The sequence below is a fragment of the Microcaecilia unicolor genome, chromosome 7 (assembly GCF_901765095.1).
Source record: "Microcaecilia unicolor chromosome 7, aMicUni1.1, whole genome shotgun sequence".
NCBI classification, from domain to species: Eukaryota; Metazoa; Chordata; class Amphibia; order Gymnophiona; family Siphonopidae; genus Microcaecilia; species Microcaecilia unicolor.
Genome location: NC_044037.1, coordinates 262821567 through 262839634, shown reverse-complemented (window position 1 = coordinate 262839634; position 18068 = coordinate 262821567). Strand labels below are relative to the sequence as shown.

At 39.4% G+C, this 18068-nt stretch overlaps 1 protein-coding gene across 1 annotated transcript in view; it reads right to left on the bottom strand.

The window, feature by feature from the left end:
- LRP1B (LDL receptor related protein 1B) overlaps positions 1 to 18068 on the bottom strand; it is a 1639960-nt gene that overhangs the window by 799188 nt on the left and 822704 nt on the right. The window contains 1 exon segment of the mRNA XM_030210865.1: positions 4596 to 4727. Coding sequence (XP_030066725.1) covers positions 4596 to 4727 — 132 coding nt within the window.

Below are 18068 nucleotides of genomic sequence, written 5' to 3'. Positions count from 1 at the left end.
TAACTTAACAAGCTAATGGGATTAATTTTAGAATCTTTGGAGCCCCTTAACTAATTATTTTGGGCATTTAAGCAGGTAGTGCCTCTGAATATTGCTTGTGACCCTTCCAGGCACTGTACAGTTAGTATTGGAATGGTCCAAGAGTGGAGTTTGGGCATAACAAATACATAATCAGTTAGCTGTGATATTCAGTCTGCTAACCAGTTACGTAAGTGGATAAAGTTAGGACAGAAAAAAGGCTGATTATCAGCTGGACATGGCCCGGAATCGAATATCTGGGAGAAACCAATAAGAGTAGAGGATGACCCTGATGAGCAGCCATGGAGATGAATCTTAGAAAAGTTCTTTATTAAAGCACCATCATGCAGACCTGACATGGACCATGGTTCAATGGACGCAACCACCTGCCTCAGGGGTCACAAACCAAATTCTAGAGACTAGAGTGAAGTTTATGTCTGGTGCTGAAACACAAACCTGAAATTGCCAACACTGTAATCTAGACCTCCCGTGCATATAACACATAGGCACGAAAAAAGCTGTCCTTGGTTGGGAAAGAATATCTGGGATCAGTTCAGCCTGTGACTGTCAGCATCTTAAAAACTGATGACTGCCATGGGCTGAATATTGACCCCACAATCTACTTGAGAGTCTTCTTAGCTCATAGTGATGTTCTCTATTTTGAAGGTTAGCACCATGAGCTCAGTAGAAGATTTAGCTACAATTTTATCTAGCCTGCTTAATTAAAATGGCATCTTAAGTTGCCATTTTCTCAATATGCAAAGGTAAAATGACATTTCCAGGATTCCTGGTCACTCTCAACTTGCCCAAACACCCAGCACTGATATCAACTCCATGGAGGAGAGAGGAGGGGAGCACCAAACCACTCTTGACCTCTAACCAAGCTGAGCTCAGTCCACTGACCTCAGAGATTCTTTTGAGAATGTTGTTTCACTGCTCTCATTGGTGCGGCTCAAACCAGAACTTTCCTCTCTGGAGGCAAATACACAAGCATCTTCCACAGCATCTGATCTATGTGTGAAGTTGAGGTGGCTGCTGGACATGGTGGTGGATTGATAATAAGATGTTCTAACTAAGCAGTGCTGATGTTCTCAGTGGCTAAATGCTGAACTTCACCAGCTTTCTGTTCGGGATCCCTGCCGATGTAGAGATCTATTTGCTCCTGAACCACTGGGCTAGCTTCATTTTCTAATATACATTATGGTTCAACAAGTCTGGTTCTTCCCTTTTGTATCTTACTCAGCATTTGTTTTTTTTTTACAAATAACACTTTACCTGCCTTGATACGTTTTTAAATAATACTCAGCCTGCCTGGATACATTAGTTTTTTTAATTTAAAATTTCAAAGTTCTTCTAATAACTTCTTAACATTAAGATAGCCATAATGTCCATTTTAGTTATGAGCCCTTGCTACAGGTCTGACCATTTACCTTTTAAGTTTGACATTACCTTTTTCCTCCCCCCTCTCTCCCTTTCCCCTTACTCCCCCTTCTTTTCCCCTTTTTTTCCTCTTCTTTTTCATTTCCCTATCCCATCCTTCCCCTTCCTCCCCCTTCTTCCTCTTCTCCCTTCCCCCATTTTCCCTCCCCCTTTTCCCCCTCCTCCCTTTCCCCCTTCTCCCTCCCCCTCTTTCCCCCTCCATTCCTTTTGTCTTTCTTTTTATTTTCTTTTTTCCTCTTTTCCTTGTTTGTTTTATTTTTATTTTTACTTTTATCATCCATTATATTGTCAATTTTTATTTATTTTTATCATTTTTTAGTTTTTCAATGAATTTAAACGATATGACAATGAATAATCACTCACAAATTGTGACTTTCACTCATTTCTCATACATACATATATGTAGCACTATGCAAAGATTTCCCCCTTTTTTTCTTACAGTTTTATCTTTTATCTGTGGATCCAAATGTTTATGATGTACACTTTTGATATCATGTTTTATTGTATTTGAACTGTATTCACATTAAAATATGATATATGTATACTCTCCATATTTTATTTGATTTCTTTAAATTAAACTATGTTTATAGCATATACTTTGTATTCTTTTTTATGTATTTAAAGGATGTTATGACACATGCAGTTTTTGCCTCTCTCACACAATATTATATTATACCTGTCAATTCTTAGTATTACCCCTTCACTGCTCGATTTTATCTATTTTGTTTTAACTTTAATTTTAATTTCTTATTGTGTTATTACATATTCAATTTGTTGTTATTTTTTTTTCTCTTGTAGACTCCTGATGCAGGCCTAGCAGCTGAAACACAACTTTTGTGTTGAGTCTTTTTTATCAATAAACATTTGACTTTGAAACATCCATCTCTCCAGTCTTTGGTTTCCGTGGTCAAACATCCCACTTTTTCTCTCTACACCAAAATGCTTCACATTACAACCTTGATTCCAATAAAAGAGCAGGAAATTACAAATTTTTGGTATAATATTCAAAAGCATTTATTTGGATAGCAACAGCCATTATTTGGCTAAATGTCCTTTTCTGGGTTCTCTGCAAAGTTTCAGTGGTATCATATGGATAGTGCTGCTGGAAATCCTTATCCAGATAGTACTGGGACAGAATCAAGGTTGAGCATGAACATTCTACCTAACAACCAGTAATTGGCAAAATTAAGCTTCTATCTGCTTACTATGCAGAAAAAGTTAGGAGAACTTCAAGTCTATCTGAGTAGTGGCTTTCACAGTCCTAATAGCTAGTGTTACTATATTTGCAGACAATAGTAGAGATTATACAAAGATAATTTAAATGATGTGACCAGTGTTTAAAATAAACACTTGCTGCAGTGTTTGAATATTGACCCACTTGCTTTTTAGAAAACAAGTATAATTTGACTAAAATGAAATTGCTATTAGTTTGGTGCAATGTGGAGCCAGAAGTCAGGCTTTAAGTGCTGGAGAATTCTAAGCTTTTAATGAAAAATCAATAGCTTAGAAATCATCTTTGATATATGGTTATCCTGAAAAGCCGAAATTGCTACTGTTGCAAAAATGTGTTTTTCAAACTCTGTTTAATCACAAGGGGATTAATAGTCAGCCTCCAGTAGTAAGCGACTTGTAAGCCACTCCCAGCCTGTGTGGCTCCCTGCAACTGAATATCCAGGTATGTGCACTGATGCGGAAGTTAACCATGCACCAGCCAATATTCAGACCAATGCCCACTTAACTTAGCCCATAAAGTTAGAAAAGCCTTTTTGCTGGCCTAACTTAGGGCCCTGTTTACTAAGCTGCACTGTAGTTGAGCTAACGTTTTAGCGCACGCTAATGCTAGAGACATCCATGGGTGTTACTAGCGTTTGTGTGCGCTAAAAAGTTAGTGCACCTACAGCGTGGCTTAGTAAACAGGCACTTAATGCACTTGCTTACACAGTTAGCAGATTGAATATTGTCGCTAACCAGCTAAGTGTTGGCTTGGCCAAAGCTCTGCTCCTGGACAGCCGCTAATCTAATCTGTTAGGGAATGGCTGGTTAGAGCACTAGCCAATTAAGTGCTGCTGAATATTGGTGGCTAGCCAGTTCACTGGAGTTTAGAACATAACATAAGCATTGCCATACTGGTACAGACTGATGGTCCATCAAGCCCAGTACCCTGTCTCCAACAGTGGTCCATCCAGATAACAAGTACCTGGCAACATTCCAAAAGAGTAAAACAGATTTTATGCTGCTCATCCTAGAAAGAAGCAGTGGAGTTTCTCAAGACCATCTTAATAATGGCTTATAGACTTTTAGGAAAGTATCCAAACCTTTTTTAAACCCTGCTAACCTAACCACTTTCACCACATTTTCTGGCAATGAATTCCAGAGTTTAATTACATGTTGAGTGAAGACATATTTTCCATTGTTTGTTTTAAATTTACTACCTGGTAGCATCATTGCATGCCCCCTAGTCCTGGTATTTTTGGAAAGATTAAAGAAGCGATTCACATCTACTCATTCTACTCAACTCACTATTTTATAGACCACTATCTTACCTTCCCTCAGCCTTCTCATCGCCAAGCTGAAAGCCCTAGCCACTTTAGCCTTTCCTCATAGGGAAATCATCCAATCCTCGTTAAAAACCTTTTGAATATCAACCCCAAGATCAACCACGCAGCATAGTAAAAAAAAAAAAAAACTGTACATAAAGGCCAACATGGTCCAGCCTGGGTTGTACCTGTCAATGTGTGCAGGCTAACCTTCCCCCTTTATTGTTAGGGTTGTACCTGCCACTGCAAGCTACTCCCTTCTATGCATTATCTTTTTTCGTGTGTGTCAGAAAGATTATTTTCCTGGTTTATCTTGCAATGTGTAAAGCTCATTGGTGATAATTTAGAAGAATTTTGTAAGAGAAAGTAAGGGCAATTTCTGTTGCTTTGTACAAGGTTCATTATGATTAGATATATACATGAATATGATTAAATAAATTTATCTAGGTTTGTAAACTGTTTTAGTACATAGTACGCTGCAATCTTAAGTGTTGAAACAACAGTATTAATTAGGTCCTGTTCTGGCTTGTCTCCTGTTTAGAAACGCTTGTTCAGTCTGAGAGGGTTTGTGTACCATTGCCCTGAAGGCAAGAAACTTACCAATGCATGTCTTCTTGTCTGGGGACAATTTCATTAGATGTGGACAGGCACAAGCAGCACTTCTATTGTAATTGATCAGGCACAAATGTGAGCAGGGACCTCTGCCATTGCCAGCAGCACAGGGATTAGGAGCTGCAAGAACAGAATGAAATTGAGTTATTCTGAGAATATAACCACATCTCACAGAACATCAAGCTTTTAAATCATGCAGTACCATAAATTACTTTTGAGGAGAATGCTCTAAAAAAGATGTTAATCCAGAAGAAAAATTATGAAAGCAATTAAATTGAATAAATCATGAAAAATACAACTAAATTATTCAAACATTCTGTTCTTCCTAAAGCTAGCCATGTTACTTTTGTTATATTCCTAGGTGTGATGTTTTAAGAGCTCTAAAATCATTGTAGTGACATTGTGTGTGTGATGTTTTAAGAGCTCTAAAATCATTGTAGTAGCATTATTTTTTGTGAGTGTGTGTGTATGTGATGTATGCACAATTATTTCTTTTTTCAGGAGGGTTGAAGACAACAACAAAAAATAGCTGTAAGTGCAGAATAATATTTTAGAAAGGATGTGTATGTTGCTAAACGTTTAAGTTAAGGGGTGAGTTATCACAGTGTGGTAAAAGGCGTGTTTTACTGCACCTTGATTTACCACTGGAGTCAGCAATATGAGTATCTGCTTGTGAGACAGCTCGTAAGCAGTTAGTCCATCTGTCCAAGAGCACTGGGACTCAAAGCTGTGGCCCGATGATACTGAGCCTGACCTTAAAGGGGCCATAGGACCAATTGGAACTCCCCCAATCACAACTTTTCACCCTCCAATTACACTTCCCCACCCCCCGGAACAATACCCCTAACTTGCCAATTAAGCCCCCCATAAACTGTCGTCCTTATATGGAAAGATGATCCCCTAGAGGCAGTACCATGTGACTACCACTAGGATTTGCTGGAACCATTCTTGATTCTGGTGCCAGCAGGGCAGTACCAACTGGGGATAGCTCTTACCTTTGGACCACTAGATACCAGATACAGGGCCTTATTGTGGTAGGAGGTCTTGATCGGTAGATGGAGGGTGTTGGTCCAGGGGGGGCTTGATTGGGGTAGGGGTCTTGATCCAGGGAAGAAGTGTGATGTGAGGTGGAGGATCATCATGGGTGTAGTGTGAACAGTGGGTGAGGGTTCATGATGGGGGTTCTGATCGATCCTGCGTGCTCTTTAAAATTGGGTTGAAGCTTTGAGGTGTGATGCTTCCAATACAATAATCCTAGCTTTTTACTGGGGTTTTTTCCCCATGATTTCATGGCCATAACATGACTTGCGTTCATACTCAGCAGAGTAGAGGAGTGGCCTAGTGGTTAGAGCACCAATCTTGTAATCCTGAGGTGGCTGGTTCAAATCCCACTGCTGCTCTTTGTGATCTTGGGCAAGTCACTTAACCCTCCATTGTCTCAGGTATAAACTTAGATTATGAGACCTCCTGAGACAGAGAAATATCCAGTGTACCTGAATGTAACTCACCTTGATCTACTACTGAAAAAGGTGTGAGCAAAATCTAATTAAATAAATACTCAGTGCCATTTATAGAATAGTGTGTAGCACCAGGATCCATTCCAAACTTCTAGGTGCAAGGATTTACAGTAGGTTTCAATTGGTGTAAATTCATGCACCTAAATTAGGCATCGGTTCCACAAATTCTATAATACTGCACACATATTTAGTGAATGCCCTGACCCACTCACAGGTTTTCTGTAGTCATGTATCTGCCACCCTGCAATGACTTTGCTAACAAAACTATGTAAGCCACATTGAGCCTGCAAATAGGTGGGATAATGTGGGATACAAATGCAATAAATAAATAAATGCTCCCTTTTGAGTTGCACGCTAAAGGATTTCTATGCATATCTTTATAGAACAGCGCACAACAAGATGCACACATTATTTCAAACTTGTGCCAATTAGTGCCAATAACTGCTAGTGCCCAATTATTGGCACTGACTAATTCATTATTCAATTAAATTGCACATGGAATTTGGGTGCACGCACAAATTTCCATATGTAAGTTTTAGCACCATATATAAAATCCAGGGGATTAAGTGCTCAATATCTCTATTTTTGTATTTGTTATTGGATGGGGGGCATGCCAGAGGCAGAAAATGGGTTTCGGCATGCTATTCAGCAAGTGTGTCAATATTTGCACACGCTGAAGGGCTTAGCATATCCATAACATGGGTTCTCTTACCTTCTTCTAAATAGGAGGTAGTAAGTTAATTTTTCTTTCAATTTATGGGCCCTGTTTACTAAGGTGCGCTAGCATTTTTAGCGCATGCTAAAAATGAGCACACATATTAAGAACACTAGCGTGCCTCTAGCGCAGCTTAGTAAACAGGGGCCTATGTATGCTAATGCAAATAGTAGCACATGACATGAAAAAGAAATACCCAAAATGCCTTATTTTTCTGGGTGCTGTGAAAATAGGCTTATTGTTTGTGAAAGTCCCATGTTAGAACACTCTAAGCCCATTTCCTAGTGCCCTTAAGCAGACATACAGGGCCCCTATAAGTGTAAACCATGCAGAATGCCAACAGCAGTACTAGTTCTTATCTGTATCTTGGGACTTTTAAGTATATTACCATGAGCAGAGCTCTCTCTGCTAAAGGACCTGTAGGTTAATGCATCAGCATAATTTTTAATAAAAATAACCGAAGTCATGGTTATCCAAAGGAAAAAAAAAAAGAAATAGCTATGTAGTTTTGTAAAAGGATTTTAATGAGAAATGACTATTATTCCTGAATTACTATGGTGATCCAGAAAAGAAATGTAACAGGATGCAAGCAAAAACGTACCCCCCTTTTACAAAGCCATTTGGCAATCCTGACACAGCCCATTCACTTTGAATGGGCTGTGTCAGCATTACCACACCGGCAGCCACTAGCACGGCTTTATAAAAAGGGGGGGAGGGGGTAGGTAAATATTTTGGTCTACAATCAAATGACGGCATATATTTGAATCTGCCCATGTATCCAACAAAATATAAAAGAACCGTAATTTTTTTTATTTATTTTCACACTAGTAAAATTAACTACCAATAAATATCTGCTACAATAAAATCATTATTAAAACTCATTCTAGCACAGAACTCTAAAGAAATGCCTCAGAGGAGAAAATGCTTCATTAAAATCTCACCTGGATGGATAATTATAAATGTAATCACTTTTGGGTCAGGAACAAGCTCTCTCTTAACCCAGGACGCACATCATCCTTAAAAACCATGGACTGGCTGTTTATAATTATTTCATAATTGCGGCTTTCAGTGGAGGAGTGGCCTAGTGTTTAGGGTGGTGGACTCTGGTCCTGGGGAACTGAGTTCAATTCCCACTTCAGGCACAGACAGCTCCTTGTGACTCTGGGCAAGTCACTTTACCCTCTATTGCCCCAGGTACAAATAAGTACCTGTATATGTAAGCCAGATTGAGCTTGCCGTGAGTGGGAAAGCACAGGGTACAAATGTAACAAAAAAAAAAAAAAACTGGGAACCCAACTACTTTACCTGGCTATGAATGACTACAAAAACTTACTTTAAAATACACATGAATAACAATCTCATCACAAAATCATGTAGCAGTAAGAGACATCAGCACATGACTTAAGAATCTATAACACAACTTCAATTCTTATTGTGCAACAAAACACAAGGTTTTAAGGGATTATGCATGTGATATTATGTTATTCTTTTCCTTGAGCCACATGGAGCCTGCCTCAGTGGGATTTTGTGGGATATAAGTGTTCACAATAAATAAATAAATAAATATAGCACAATAGGGCCCTTTTACAAAGCCATGGTAGGGCTACCACAGCAATGGTGCATAAAAATAGACCCTACCACTGGGCTACTGCAGGAGCCTGGAAGTAGTTCCGGTGTGTGCTGCTTGTCATTTCCAGCACTCAGAAGATAGATAGATAGATAGATAGATAGATAGATAGATAGATATATTTTTTTTTTACAACAGGATCCCTTACCGCCTCCTAAATAGGAAGCGATATTGGTTCCCTTAGGAATTGGCCACACGGCAAGTTCTTAACTTACTGCACAGCCATTTCCTTTAAAAAGAAAAAACCCTCCTTTTACCTGCTGCAGTAAAAGGGGGATTCAGTGCATGGCAAAACCCATGCATTGATGCCACTACAGGGTTTTTTTTTTTTTTCCTGCAGCCTGGTAAAAGGACTCCAATATTTTTTAGTTTATATGGATCAATGTAGCTCATAGAAAACATGACAGGGTAATTTTAGGTCTGCATTTCTATTACAATTTTAATTGTGATTAGTTACGTGATTAAAGGTATGTTATTTTTCCCCCCTACTGCAGCTCCTTGTGACTCTGGGCGAGTAATTTAACCCCCCATTGCCCAAAGTGCTGCAGTGGGCTAGGGGTGCCTTTTTGAAGATGGCACCGGCAGGCCTGGAGCAACTGGGTCTTGTTCCTGCCTGAAAACCACTGGGCCACCAGGGACATAGGAGCCGACTCTGTGGGTGCTGTGGGTGCTTAAGCACCCCCAATATTGAGAAAATTCCTTGTATGTATCCAGGGAGGAGTTATTTCCATTAGGCTTAACACCCCCAATAATTTTGAAAAGTTGGCTCCTATGACCAGGGATACATATGGCAGGTCTTTCAGGGTGCTGGGAAGATCTGGGGGAGTAGGGGGATCCCACCAGTGGGTGAAGGGCCTTGATTGGGAAGGTTGGGATGTATATAGGGAGTGGGGGCTTGATTGGTGGCATGAGGGATGTCTCTGGGAACATGGGCTTGATCAAGCGGTAGGGGATGTCTTTTTGAAGGTGTGTGGTTTGATCAGGGAAGTGAAAGATGTTTTTTTGGGGGGAGGGACTTAATTGAGAGTGAAAATGGCATTGGCCTTTCAGTCTCTGGCTCAGGACAGCTGGGCCGTAGCTTTGAGGTCTGATGCTCCCAGATTACTGGAATAACACTGTTTGTGAGGTGGCTTCCAAGCATCATTATTCCTTTACCATGGAAGTCAGCAATCTGCAGGACTCGTATACTGTAGGGTGTTGACTCCTGGGTAATTCAGTGACCTAATGGTTAGTATAGTGGACTTTGAACCTGGTAACTTGGGTTTGATTCACACTGCAGCTCCTTGTGACCTTGAGCAATTCACTTAACCCTCCATTGCCCCATTGCCCTCTAGGGATAGAAGTACCTACATATAATGTGTACATTGCTGTGTTCATCTAGTAGTGCTAAAAAAAAATTATCAGTAGTAGTAAGGTAAAAGCTCATCTTTTACTGCATCTTGATAACTTCCTCCCTTGCATGGGTATTTAAGCAAAGACTAGGCAAAGAACCACTGTGTGCAAAGCAAAATTTGGTTTCTCTTCTGTGTTTCTCTGGCCACATCAGGATAAATTCTAGCAATACATTATAAAAAACAACAACGTCTAAAAAAGAGATGCAAAAATGAATTCCTATTTGAACCTAATGCCAGTCAGTAACAATTTTGCAGCCTCACTCCTTGCTCCTCTGATTTTTCAAGCATTGCAGTATCATCAAGTAAATTTATATCCTGAGCAGGTAATAAATTTAATAGACAAGTGGTAGTGAGGCCTCTGGAACCTTCAATACTTCGAGCATAGTAAATGTATAATTTTGAGATTACATTTCCTAGAAACATTATCAAGACCTCTACTTTATTTCTAAGAATAGTTAAATCTTTAGTCATTGCTGAATTCAATTGTGACAAATAATTCACCCCAACTCAGGGGGTCTTTTACTAAAGATTAGATTGAGTTATTTGCAACAGGGCCCATAGGAATAAAACAGGACCTGCTGCAGATAACTCAAGCTAACCTTTAGAAAAACACCCCCTCAATTTGTTCGTTTTCTTTAGCCCAAAGCAACCCTTTTCCAGCTTTTCTATACTTAACTTTTCTTTATCAAGCAATAACTTTATTTAAAGCACCATGGCATGACCTAAGTCAGCTATAGCCTACCAAATAATCTGTATATGGTAAAAGAACTTAGACAAGTCAGAGCAAACTCAAAAGCAGGAGAAATAAACATTTTACTTCCATTGCTCACAGTCTTTCTTTGAGCGTCCCTCAATAATCCTTCCTTCACAATCAAATCAGTTGCTCCAAAGACTCCTACACTAACTCCCGATTCTGCAACAGCTCCCATTATTTCCAGAAGGGAATTCTGCTGTGTTCAAGCAGGGTTTAATTCGAGGTTGCTCCCTCTGTGACCAACTATTTCACCATATCATCCATTCATGAGTGGATGGTTGGTGTCCCTGGAGGACACTCCAGTATCACTGGAGCTGATGCAGATCGCAAATCAGGGCTCAGTGAAACACCAAGTCCAAAATTCGGTACTGAACTTCCCAACCCTCAAACTGGCATCAGCAGGACCACACCTGATTGATCTTCCTGGTAGCCTCTTTGAACAAGAAAATTAGTCCAAAGAACCTCCCTTAAAAAAACAGACTGCTGAAGTTCAGCAGGAAAAAAACTGTGCTTTGCCTTTCCTTTTTACCATTTTAAAGAAAGGTGAGAGCAGTTAGTGAGTATGACAGATAGCATCCACAATCTTGACTGCCAGCATCATTTGTTATAAATTGTAACAATCAAATATAACAATGTGGAATTAAGTGAATTTCAGACCTGTGTGAACTCAAAGGATTGCTCTGTGTGCTCTCGTGAAGCCTACAGATGAATGCATACTTTTTCTGTCTGTGCATTAGCTGGTAGGCATATTTTGCAGTTGCTATGGAGTATTTTCAGATAAAAAAAAAAGATTGGGTCCATTTTAGGAGAAGATAAGTTTACAGAGAGTTATCAACTTTTTTTTTTTTTTTACGATGAACAATGTAATAATTAAACTGAGTTAGATAACTTTTCAAAATCTAGACAGGAAGAAGGCACTTGTCCTCTGCTCCAAGCTGCTAACTCCCAATCAGCCTGCCCTTACTTTCCCTAAAAACTGTACTTCACACTGAAATTTAAATTCTTCAGTGCACATGCCTCTTCTTATGTCCCTCCTGCCTTCTGATTTACCTATGAGTTCAATTTAGTCTATAACTTTTAAAGCTGTACATGGATTAGGGCCTGATTAGTTTAAAAGAATTCTTGGAATAGACCAGCTGGGCAGCTGCAGTTGATTAAAGAGAGCTGAGGGTCCCTTCAGTGCAAGATATTCAACATGGAGAAATTAAGCAGACAGCACTTACTATGAATGTGTTTCCTTTAAAATTAAGAAAAATGATAGATTATTTCTTTCAGAAACATGTTAATATGTGGTCGTTTGAGTAACTGGAGGAGGAGGAGGAGGAGGAGGGTCTTTAAGAAAAGTGATAGATAACTATGCAATGGAGAGGAATGGAGGAAATGATGTTTGTGGATTTTGGGACAAGATTGTACAAAGGGTGCATAAAAACTTAGCGCTGAAAAAAGCGCTTAAGCAGTAATATATGTCATGCCTAAAGTTTGGCGCTGTTTATAGAATAAACATTTAAGCAGAGAGGTCGTGCGTAATTTTAGGTACCTCCATTTGCACCAACAAAAACATGGTGCAAATGTCTGTGCCTAAATTTATGCGCAGAGCACACTTTATTTTATAATTATGCACACAACGCAAAACTATGCCATAATCCACCCCAAAACACCCATGACCCTTCCTTTTCTGTGCTCCCTTTTTAGAGCCAGGCATAAATTTTAGGCGCAGATTCCATACCTACATTTGCATGCGTATACTCCAATTAAATCTAATTAGTGCCAATAATTGCTTGTTAAAAAGCCAATTATTGGCTTGTTATTCTATTAATTTGTGTGCAGTAATCGGGCGCATGCCTAAATTTGCACATACAATTGTTTTGGTGACTTTTATGTGTTTGAAACTATATTACCTTAATGCAATATTTGAGGGGCTCTTTTACTAAGCCGCGTAAGCATCTACGTGCCCCAAAATGGAATTACCGCCAGAATCTTGCGGTAATTTCTTTTTTTGGTGCACATCTGAAAAATATTTGTTATTTTTAGGTGCGTGTAATGGATATGCGCCAAGTGGCATTTAGCACACGTAGGTCATTACCGCCTGGTTACTGCATGAGTCTTTACCGCCAGGACAATGGCTGGTGGTAAGGTCTCAGACCCAAAATGGATGTGTGGCAAATTTCATTTTGCCGTACGTCCATTTTTGGCAAAAATAAAAAAAAGGCCTTTTTACAAGCACGCTAAAAAATGGATTGGCACTTGCCCAAAACCCACGCCTACACTACCGCAAGCCATTTTTTGGCGTGCCTTAGTAAAATGACCCCTTTGTGAGTTATTGGTATGGAAATGATCTGGTATAATCTGATTTGATCCAAGGTCTTTCTTTTAGGTAGGAATGTAAGCACTGGTGGGTAGGTTTACCATATGTCCGGTTTTACCCGGAGACATGGCCAGGCAACCAGGCGGGTTTTGCCAGGCTGCCCGTTTGTCCGGATTTCTGGACAAACGGGCAGGCTGGCGGGTGGGCAGGCCTAGTGGTGTCCTATTCTCCACTCCCCTTACTATACTCTCCTGGTAGTCTAGTGGCCTCTTCGGGGCAGGAAAGAGCCCCCTGTTTCCTGCCCGGAACGCCCATACTGTTCCTTGCTGACGGTCCCTGGTGCCGATTCAAAATGGCCACCAAGAGTTTAAGTCGGGACCTGAGTCAGCAAGGAACAGTATGCAGGCACTCCAGGCAGGAAAGAGGGGCTCTTTCCTGCCCCAAAGAGGTCACTAGACCACCAGGGCAGTATAGTAAGATAAGGGGAGGGGAGGATAGCACACCCTTAGGGGTGTGTGATGGGGAGGGATGTGACAGGGGTGGGGGTGTGGCAGGGGGCAGGGTGGGGGCATGGCATGGGCGGGGCAGGGCATGTGTCTTCTTTTTGGGGGGAGCAAATATGGTAACCCTACTGGTGGGACACATGAGATCTGTCCTTACCACCTTAAAAAAAATAGAGAATGAATAACCCCTACCTGGGAATATTAAGCTTGTTACTGTATGCCTTGAGGTTTGAGAGGGAAACCAGGAAGATCAATTATGGAATTATTTGCTAACAAGGCACAGAGACACCAGTCAGAAAAGGTATTATGTAGTTGAAGCATGGCGATAGCTCCATCAACCGTGCTGGCACAGAACCATCACTTAAAAATTTACAAAGAACAAGATTACTAGACAACCATTTTGTGTATCAAGCGACATGTCTGGAGAAGGAAATTCAAACCTTACTGATCACGGTGACAAATTATAACCAGTTTCATAAACAAATTAAAACTTACTTGTTTAGAAAGTTTATTTTGAAGAGTAATGATTAAAGAGATTTTAAGAAAGATGTAAATTGTATTTCCAGGAAATAACCTGTCTCTTCGTTATATGTAATCCAAATTGAACTGAAAGGTATATGGCAGAATATAAGATTATTATTAATGTTAACCAAGTCAAGGACAGTCAGGAGGACGTGCATTTAAAGATGCTGCTGTGAGAAATAAGATTCAAAGTAGAATTTGTGGAACAAGTGATTGAGAGGCTGGAAGAGAACCCGACTGCCTTTTCTCAAAGAATGTTGGAAGTGGAGCAGTGAGAGGTCCCACTGGAAGATGCATAGGAAGTGGGCTATTATCAATATTCAGTAGATGCTCCTGTCTATTTAAACCATGTTCATAATCTCAGATGCTAATATTCAGTGGCACCTGCTGCTGAATATCAGCTCTGACAACTACGGAACTGTCCTGTTAATGCTGGGGCAGCCATTAGGAATAGTTGGGAAGGAGCTGGCACATATGAGGGTACACGCTATATTCAATGCCAGCACCTATATAGCTAAGTGGGAAGACAAAGCAACATAAAAAGAGGTCCTATCTTTGCCCATATAGATAAGTGGGTACTGGCATTGAATATAGTTGGCACCTGGGTAACTTACAGGTAAGCAGCTGACCTTGGATATTGAAGGCTGGTGCCCGGACATAGGACAACATTGAATATCCATACTTAATCCTGCCTTTGGATATCAGTGGCTTAAAGACCACTGAATGCTGTGGGCTTAATATCAACCCCTTTGTTTTTGCTAGGAATTGCTGACACTATTTTGAACAGAGTCCTGGCATGGGCAGGGATGACCAGAGATCGCTCCTGTCCTGGAAATAAGCTAGAAGGGGGAGGGGGATGGACTATAGGAAGTTGGAGGTCTTTCGGGTGAATCTTTTTCAGGAAGTACATATACATTCATGTGGGCTGATGCGTCTGCATTCTTTTGACTTGTGTGGCCAACACTAATGTTTTTCTGCTGTAAAGATCTGAACTAGGACTGATGCTCTTTAACACATTTATAAATGATCTGGAAATGGGAACAAATGAGGTAATCAAAACTGCAGATGATATAAAGGTATTCAAAGTGGATAACTGCATGTAGACTGTATGAAGTTGAAGTAGGACCTTAATGTAGACAAGTGCAACATGATACACATTGGGAAGCATAGTTCAAATTATAACTACATGATGCTAGGTTCCACATTTGGAGAAACTACTGAGGAAAAGGATTAGGGGTCCTCATGGACAATACACTGAAATCTGCTCAGTGTGTGGCAGCTGCCAAAAAGCAAAAATAATGTTAGGAAATATTAGGAAAGGAATAGAGAATGAAACAGAGAATATTGTATTGCCTCTGTGTCACTCCATGGTGAAATCATATCTTGAGTACTGTAGACCTGGGAAAAAACAGAATGGTAACTGAAAAGATTGATGGGATGGAAGGACTCTCATATGTGGAAAGGCTAAAGAGGTTAGGGCTCTTCAGCTTCGAGAAGAGACAGCTGAGGAGAGATGTGGTAGAGGCCTATAAATCCTAAAAAGAGTATAAAAGGTATAGCTAATGATCAATTGTTTACTCTATCAAAAAGTACAAAGACTAGGGGACACTCCATGAAGTTGTATAGTAGCACATGTAAAACAAATGATAAATTATCCCTGAGGTTAAGTAGCCAAATAGGGGCATTTTTGAAAGAATATGCAAATTAGAATTGGGATGTCCTGGGTCCTGCTCATAATGTCCAACAAAAAATCCATCTCACTGCATTTTTGAATAGGAAAAATGTCAGTTTCCTGTTCAAAAATCAATGAGGGTCCCCAAAAAATAACAAGGCAGACGATCCACAAAATCCAACATGGAGGCAAAGAAAGCAGATCAGTCAGTAGTACAGATCAATCTTTATTATAGGGTGAAAACCCTATAAAAATACCCAGCACAATCTCTGTTTCACCCAACAGGGCTGTGTCAGGGGCTCTAAAACAACAAATAGCAAACAGTAAACAAAATCACATATATAAAAACATAAATAACAATCATAATTGCATATATAAAAGCAAAAGAACCAGAATACCTTGACATATAGAGCTAAAAATACATGAATATAGTGGATGTAATAAATACATGTATGTAAAAAATATTACAAATCAGTGAAAATAAAAATATAAATATATGTAACAAATACTTATAATAGCAAATAGAATATAAAGTCAATAAATCAAAGGATAATAACATACATGCAAAAAAGGGAGGCTACTGAGCAACAGCATATGAAAATATAGTAATAGAAATAAAAATAAGGACAAAAAGTAAAAGAAACAAAAGTAAAATGAACAACAACGAATCAATAGAGAAATAGTAAAAATATATAAACTCACCAGACAGCTCTACTTATTTTCTGCCATCTGGCAAGTTTATATATTTTTACTATTCCTCTATTGATTCGTTGTTTGTATCATATATTCTACCTCTGACAAAGCCATTATGCTGGTTTTTTTTTTTTTTTTTACCTACTATTGTGCCCTAGTCCTTTGGCCATTTAATGTTACTTTTTTCTTCTTCATCGCATCTTATACCCAGGAACAGTAACCATCCCTATCTGCAGAGCTCTACTGCATGATTAAGCAGGCCTCCTCCCTCACTCTTGGTCCCAAACTTCCATCCTGGAGTTTTTTGCACATTTCCATCTTTTGCAGATGCCTACAAAGTCATAGTCCAAGAAAACCAAGATTCACCACGAAATTCTGCTGCTGCTTCTCAGGAGAGTTGTTTTAGTCCAGTAGGTGGAATTGGTTTTACTGCACCACTGGGTTGTTATATGCTAGTCCCTGATGCAGCCATTTAGGAGGGTGAAACACAGCCCATTCACTTTGAATGGGCTGTGTCAGCAATGCCGCATAGCCAGCCACGCTAGCAGCTTAGTAAACCCCAGCCCTAATGAACTGATGCTTTCTTTCAATGAAACAATGTTTCTCTCTACCTACTGCTATGTGTCAATATTGTTAAAGAAAAAAATGCACTTCAAAGTTTTGTTCTTAGCATTCCCTACAATTTTAGAACAGAGTCTAATAACTATTCTTCAAGCAAAGCAATTCTGTACATCATAATCACAAGTAAAACCAATTTATTTAGTAAAAATACATTGAAAAGTATCTCCAGCCAGCATTTCTCAAAGTCCATTTTAAAAAATAGCAGGATTCTCAGCTGGTCAGCAGATGGTTGTTTAGGTATTTGTAATTTATAGAAGCATAGGTTCTTTTATATAATGACTGAAATGCAAGAAATGGAATTGCTATATTTAAAATCTGAAATGGAAGCAGAGTGCATGATGTGCTAGAATACTCAAGGCAAAGCTACAGGAGAGAACATCTAACTGTATCTACAAGTTATGATCAAATACCTTAGAAGATTATTTGAAGACCGTATTTATTTATTAGAATGGATATACCACCTTTTTGAAAGAATTCTTTCAAGGTGGTGTACAAGAAGAATAAATCAAACATGAGCAATAGACAATTACAGCAGCAAAAATGTTCAAATAACAATACAAAGTATGGCATAGTGCACTAATTGCATTGTCAACACATGAAACTATCCATCTTTTGCAACGTTTCTGTTTTGCACCACTCAAGTTACAATGGAAGTATACTATTACATAGGATTTATTATATAATACTTATTAAAAGTTATGGTTCTTGATTTGTTTAGCTATTTTATTTTTTGGTGATTACATTTTTCTCTTGCTTCTTTGGACTTCATTCTCCATTAAATTATCTCTACTGGTGTCAGGGTTGAATAGAATGGAATCCATTTCTTTTGGTAGGCTAGAAAGCTTCAGCAAAGTTGTGGAGGTGGCTGCATAATGAAGATATATGGGAATAGTTATCCAGGGAAACAGAGGAGAAACACATGTTTTCAGAAGCTCCTTTGTGGGACAGCACTGAATGTGTTCTAAGCAGAAACCAAAACATGAACGTTTAGGAAGAAAGACCTTTGTTGCTCCAACAGTATCCTTGGAGTTCATGTTGTGAAAGCTCTGCTTACCTTGTCTTAATTCCAGATGATCTATGCCTGATTCCTGACCAGTTCCTGGTTTGACACTATTATTTTCTGATTCCAGACCAATAC